The sequence below is a fragment of the Oncorhynchus gorbuscha genome, linkage group LG14 (assembly GCF_021184085.1).
Source record: "Oncorhynchus gorbuscha isolate QuinsamMale2020 ecotype Even-year linkage group LG14, OgorEven_v1.0, whole genome shotgun sequence".
Classification (NCBI taxonomy): domain Eukaryota; kingdom Metazoa; phylum Chordata; class Actinopteri; order Salmoniformes; family Salmonidae; genus Oncorhynchus; species Oncorhynchus gorbuscha.
In genome coordinates, this window is record NC_060186.1 from 12688905 (window position 1) to 12695985 (window position 7081).

Here is a 7081-nt window from a genome sequence, read left to right on the forward strand (position 1 = left end):
CAGTGACCATTCATTATATATTTATTGATACAGTGACCATTCATTATATATTTATTGATACAGTGACCATTCATTATATATTTATTGATACAGTGACCATTCATTATATATTTATTGATTCAGTGACCATTCTTATGTATTTATAGATATAGTGACCATTCATTTTATATTTATAGATAGTGACCACTCATTGTATATTTATAGATATAGTGACATTCATTATATATTTATATATATAGTGACATTCATTATATATTTATAGATATAGTGACCATTCATTTTATATTTATAGATAGTGACCACTCATTGTGTATTTATTGATATAGTGACCATTCATTATGTATTTATTGATATAGTGACATTCATTATATATTTATATATATAGTGACATTCATTATATATTTATAGATATAGTGACATTCATTATATATTTATTTATATAGTGACCATTCATTATGTATTTATTGATATAGTGACATTCATTATATATTTATAGATATAGTGACCATTATATATTTATTGATATAGTGACATTCATTATGTATTTATTGATATAGTGGCCATTCATTATATATATATAATGAATGGTCACTGTATCTATAGATATATAATGAATGGCCACTATCAATAAATACATATGACTTTTTTTGTAATGCTGTACTTAATATATACTCTGTCACTCTTTTTCTCCTTCTTGATGACCAAGTGTATAAATAACCCCATAGTATATGAGTAAGAATTTCACTTGATACCTACAACAAACATGCTGTGACCGTGATGCATACATTCGATTGTGGGCTTGAAGGAGAGCACAGGTTTGAGTGGCACCTGAGTGCATCTGTTGTGAGTCTGAAATAGGGCACTCCGATTGTCCTTAGAAAGGAATGATTGGGAGAGTCTGGGGTCAGGGTTCAGGGGAGGGGGCAGACTTGTTGAAGGAGAAAATAGACTCCATTCCATCTGTCTGAACATCTCTGCCTCGACAGTGGGGTTTGGACACATGATCAGGGTAAAGCTTTAAAAGAGCCCAAGCAACCGCACCCGAAAGTTCACTTCACTTCCCCTCTTGACTGTTTGACACAAGTTGGTCTCTGAGTATTGTGTGTGTGTGTCTCAACTGGTCTTTCTTCCTTGACTGTCTGAGAGGCAGGCTTTAACATCATGTCTGACACAGCGGATATTGTGAAGGAATACGAGGAGGAGGCAGAGGAGGTGAACGAGGAGGAGGAAGAAGTAGAGGAGGCACCTGAGGTGGAAGAGGAGGCTGAAGAAGAGCAGGAGGAGGATGAGGCAGATAAGGAGGACGAGGTAGAGGAGGAGGAGAGGGAACACGTTGAGGGGAGCGAGGGGGAGACCAAGCCACGGACCAAGTACATTACCAACATCGCTCCTCCCAAGCTGCCCGACGGTGAGAAGTTAGACTTTGATGACCTCCACCGCAAGAGACTAGAGAAGGACTTCAATGACCTGCAGAGCCTGATCGAGATGCACTTCTCTAGCCGCCAGAAAGAGGAGGAAGAGCTGGTAGCCCTCCGCAGCCGCATCGAGCGCCGCCGTGCCGACCGTGCCGAGCAGCAGCGTGTGCGCGCCGAGCAGAACATTGAGCGCCAAGCTCGTCTTGCTGAGGAGCGGACCCGACGGGAAGAGGAGGCCAAGCTCCGCGCCGAGGAGGATGCCAGGAAGAAGAACGTCTTCTCCAATAAGGCGTTCGGCGGCTACATACAGAAGGGGGACGTGAAGAAGGGCAAGAAGCTGACGGGGCGCGAGAAGAAGACCAAGGCTCTGTTGGAACGCCGCAAGCCCCTCAACATCGACCACCTCAACCAGGAGAGGCTGGCGGAGAAGTCCCGCGAGCTCTGGCAGTGGCTGCGCCAGCTACACGCTGAGAAGTTTGACCTGGCCGAGAAGCTGAAGAGGCAGAAGTACGACGTGAATGTGCTGCGGAACCGCGTTAGCGACCACCAGAGGGGCTCCAAGGTGGCCAAGGCGACCCGCGGGGCGAAGAAGCTACGTTAGTCACACAGCAATGACCTCAACATTATCAGATTAGTCTAGCTGTCTTTGGACCGTTTGAAGTACAATCACCTGCTTCTGCTTTATTGGGTATAGGCCTGCTTGTTTGTTTGTTTGTTTGGGGGTTTCTACAGTATAACGTTAGCTAAGCAGGTCTATAACTGATCAGCCTACATAATGTATTCACAGGTTGTGCACAGGCTGTAACTTTCTTTGTTGACTATAGTTGTCTGATGTAAACATTTAATGTGGTTCACGAGGAATATGATTACTGATATCGTATTCACAGATAAAGCTAAATGTTTGAATAATGTTAATACAGTTTTGATTGATCATTCGAATAAAATGTGAATGTTTGATGCAGTTTTGGTCGTTATTATATCTAAGCAGTCTTTGTAGCTGGTTAGTTAAATTCCTCTCTTTCTACTGTGAGGGTTACTGAAACAGTCAAATGCAAGACAAAGGATAATGTACTACATTGCAAAATGTTTCTTTTTTTACATTAACAGTACAACTCATGAATGTTTATTTGTTTGTCTTGGTCCAATTCTGAGGGTTGAAACGTGTCTCGTCCCTGACAGGTGTGGCACACATGGAACTGTAAAGAGCTCATTTAGTCTCTGCCATGCTCAGGGTGGGGAATGCAGTTGTATTGACCTGCACAGTCTTGGCCAGAAGGAGTTAACTATGGGTTAAATGAGCCCATCATAGAAATATAATTCAACTTCCTATAAGCGGTATCACCATTCAAGTCAATGGGTGGCTGTTGGGTGGACTGGCGGCCATATTGAGTGTACCCATAATCCATAATTCTATTTCTATGGAGCCCACCATCTTAACTGTGCCTGTCATTCCATTGCTGGGTGTTTATAGTCAGGAATCTCAGGGGCCATCCCCATTCAATCAACAGGAGACATAATGGATTTATCTATAGTACTCATTGGCAATGATGTACTGTAGATAATACATATCAATGTAATATATGAGGCGGTATAATTTACTCAACCACTTTTGGTGCTAAACAGTATTAACAAACATATTATTATCAGATGAATTTGCACTACTGAGATGTTATTTGGCTGGAGTTGTGTTGTATGCTGGCTGTTTTGTACTTACTGGAGACAGTAGCCTGGACAATCACTAGAGGGCGCTAAGTGACAAGTTTTGCAGTTGAACATGTGAATGTACAGTTGAAGTCGGAAGTTTACATACATTTAGGTAGAGTCATTAAAACTTGTTTTTCAACCACTCCACAAATTTCTTGTTAACAAACTATAGTTTCGGCAAGTCGGTTAGGACATCTATTTTGTGCATGACACAAGTCATTTTTCCAACAATTGTTTACAGACATTATTTCACTTATAATTATTTCACTGTATCACAATTCCAGTGGGTCAGAAGTTTACATACACTAAGTTGACTGTGCCTTTAAACAGCTTGGAAAATTCCACAAAATGATGTCATGGCTTTAGAAGCATCTGATAGGCTAATTGACAACATTTGAGTCAATTGGAGGTGTAACCTGTGGCTGTATTTCAAGTTCTACCTTCAAAAGTAGTGCCTCTTTGCTTGACATCATGGAAAAATCAAAAGAAATCAGCAAAGACCCCAGAAAAAAATGTAGATCTCCACTAGTCTGGTTCATCCTTGGGAGCAATTTCCAAACGCCCAAAGGTACCACGTTCATCTGTACAAACAATAGTACGCAAGTATAATCACCATGGGACCATGCAGCCGTAATACCGCTCAGGAAGGAGATGCGTTCTGTCTCCTAGAGATTAACGTACTTTGGTGCGAAAAATGCAAATCAATCCTAGAACAACAGCAAAGGACCTTGTGAAGATGCTGGAGGAAACAGGTACAAAAGTATCTATATCCACAGTAAAAAGATGCCTATATCAACATATACCTGAAATGCCGCTCAGCAAGGAAGACGCCACTGCTCCAAAACCGCCATAAAAAAGCCAGACAACGGTTTGCAACTGCAGACTTTTTGGAGAAATGTCCTCTGGTGTGATGAAACAAAAATAGAACTGTTTGGCCATAATGACCATCGTTATGTTTGGAGGAAAAAGGGGGATGCTTGCAAGCCGAAGAACATCATCCCAACCGTGAAGCACGGGGGTGGCAGCATCATGTTGTCGGGGTCCTTGTCTGCAGGAGGCACTGGTGTACTTCACAACATAGATGGCATCATGAGGGGGGAAATTGTGGCTATATTGAAGCAACATCTCAAGACATCAATCAGGAAGTTAAAGCTTGGTCGGAAATGGGTCTTCCAAATTGACAATGAGCCCAAGCATACTTCCAAAGTTGTGGCAAAATGGCTTCAGGACAACAAAGTCACTGTATTGGCGTGGCCACCATAAAGCCCTGACCTCATTCCCATAATAAAAATTGTGGGCAGAACTGAAAAAGCGTGTGCGAGCAAGGAGGCCTACAAACCTGACTCAGTTACATCAGCTCTGTCAGGAGGAATGGGCAAACATTCACTTATTGTGGGAAACTTGTAGAAGGCTACCTGAAATGTTTGACCCAAGTTAAACTATTTAAAGGCAATGCTACCAAATACGAATTGAGTGTATGTCAACGTCTGACCCACTGGGAATGTGATGAAAGAAGTGAAAGCTGAAATAAATCATTCTCTCTACTAGTATTCGGATATTTCACATTCTTAAAGTAAAGTGGTGATACTAACTGACCTAAGACAGGGAATCTTTACCAGGATTAAATATAAGGAATTGTGAAAAACTGAGTTTAAATGTATTTGGCTAAGGTGTATGTAAACTTCTGACTTCAACTGTTCCTTTTCTTTACACGGTCTATAGGATGCATAGCTTGGCACTCATTGACGTAACAAGTACTGTACATACCTCATCCGTAAGAGGTTTCCTTTCCTCCCATTTTCCTCTACCCTTGTGAACCCTTATCTCTGTGCTTCACAATTACCTGCTTCTACTGGCAATTCTCCCCCCAACTTCTGAACTATTCTGAAAAACAATCAAATTGTCACTTGGCAACAACAAATCAATGAACTGAAATGAAAGCTGTGTCATCATAACAGGAATTGCAATAGGGGACAATATTTCTGCTGGGTGGTTTTGATTGTCATTTAGGTTGGCCTCACTATTGCCGAGAGCTGCTTGTAACCCGTAAGAACAAATGAAACCCTTCCAGGCGTTGCTATATGCCAACAGGTTTCCATAGAGACAGTGTGGTAGGGCAACTCTGCAATCAGGGCCCCTCCCTACCCACTCGGCTGAAAGGGCTGGAAGTTGATATTGATGGAAGTGTAGAAACGTCTGGACTGACTACAGCTCAGACAGGATCAGTTCAGAGGGAGTTGATCTACTTACTAGATTCAGTTTGAGTTAGCCTCTCCGTCAGCAAGCAAGCCCATGTGGGGATGTGTGTGAGCATTGAATTCATGGAATGAACATCCATTGTCGCTGAATATTGTTATGTTTATGATGATTTATAGGTGCTTTGTTTAGGTTAAAGGATTATGCATGTAGTATTTGGGTTCAACTGACAAGCTGTAACTGCTAATTATTTATCTTCGCCCATTACGGATAATGAGAAATGAAATGTACTGTCTTATACACTAGCTTAACAATTATTCTCACATCAACTGAGAGAATGACAAATGGTTCCCAATCAAAAGTTTGCATGCTTGTTCAAGAGCATTTTCAAAACAATATAGCTCTAACCAGAGCTATTCTGCATCAGTTAGCATTTCAAATCCTAAAATGTTCCTGTTAGTGTGTTGGAATGCACTCTTGAAATGTGACCCTGTTTGTGTGATTAGAGGCTAGATTTGTATGTGCGTGTGTGTGAGCATGCATCCATATGTGTGTGTGTGTGTGTGTGTGTGTGTGTGTGAGGAGTGGCAGCAGCTGCAGGGTCACCTGCTCATTATGGCCCAGCGGAGGCAATAGGACACTCTGGGCACACAGTGACTGACAGCTGTCACTCTCTCACATACATACATACACACACACACAACACCACACAACACACTCATATACAACACACACCCTTGTCATAAGGCAGGGCTATCTCTTGATCACACAGAGAATCGCAAGCATTTAGTTGATACTAGTTATGAACAGGAAATCTGTTTTCTAAATGTGGACTTGATCCATGATTAGACTTGGAAAGAGAAGGTTGGCGGGCGGTTGAAAGGATATCATGCTGTGGTGATGCCATATGCCACTGTACTGTAGACATCCACCTGTAGTTTCATTAAGGGCCCGTGTGTTGCAGGTTTTGCATGCTGCCTTTAAATGATTACCATTGTCAGTAATGGAAAGTGGCCTTTAATTGGTTAAATGGAGTCATGATTAGATAGCCTGTAAGTAGTTACTGATTGAGAAATAACACATCTGCTCCAGGGGATCGGGAGCTGGCGCTAAATATCCGCGGAAGCCTTTTGTTTACTTATAATAACAGAACTTTTCAGTCTGTACCGATGTTTCTGTCGAGCTAAGTGTGCATAACAACCACCTAGCGCAATAGAAGAGTCTATTGTCTGTCTGTGTCCTCTGGTGAAAAGGTAAAGTGAGGAAAGCATCTCAGAAAGTCGGGGCTACCCACCACATTTCAGACACAAAGTATTATGAGCTGTGCCACTCACACAGCCGATGTGTTATTGCATCTGTGACTCAACTGTTATTTCAAGGGGAATGTGGTACATACTATCCCTGGTAGACTAAAGGACACATCAGCAGGCCTATAGTGATTTTAAGAGTAAGTAGCCTCATCGATTTCAAATGGACAGAGATTGAAATGCGGGTGAAGGAGAGAAACCTCAAACACCTTGTGATCACAGCATGTGTCTGAGCTATGCCCTCTTTCATTTGCCGTTTATAAGTCTATCTTTTCATCTCTATGGAGACCCAACAACCACTGAACAGTGGGCTGAATCCACTAAGGAGCCACTCTTTACAGTGGATTTGGAAAGACACACATTTTCTCGAGTTGAACCCAAATCAAATAACCTGTGTTTGAAGTACTCACAAACATTCCTCTGTGTATGGAATCCTCAATATAGGCTTGATTTGAGCCC

The 7081-nt window shown here is 41.9% G+C and overlaps 1 protein-coding gene across 1 annotated transcript; it reads left to right on the plus strand.

The window, feature by feature from the left end:
* Window positions 1-945: 945 nt before the first annotated feature.
* On the plus strand, window positions 946-2366 carry LOC123995760 (troponin T, cardiac muscle isoforms-like). The gene has a single exon (XM_046299432.1). The coding sequence runs from the start codon at window positions 1162-1164 to the stop codon at window positions 2014-2016; it is 855 nt and encodes a 284-aa protein (XP_046155388.1). The 5' UTR covers window positions 946-1161; the 3' UTR covers window positions 2017-2366.
* Window positions 2367-7081: the final 4715 nt, after the last annotated feature.

Excerpts from the sequence above, each read along its gene's own strand:
- LOC123995760 (XM_046299432.1), top strand. The coding sequence starts at position 1,162 with ATGTCTGACACAGCGGATATTGTGAAGGAATACGAGGAGGAGGCAGAG.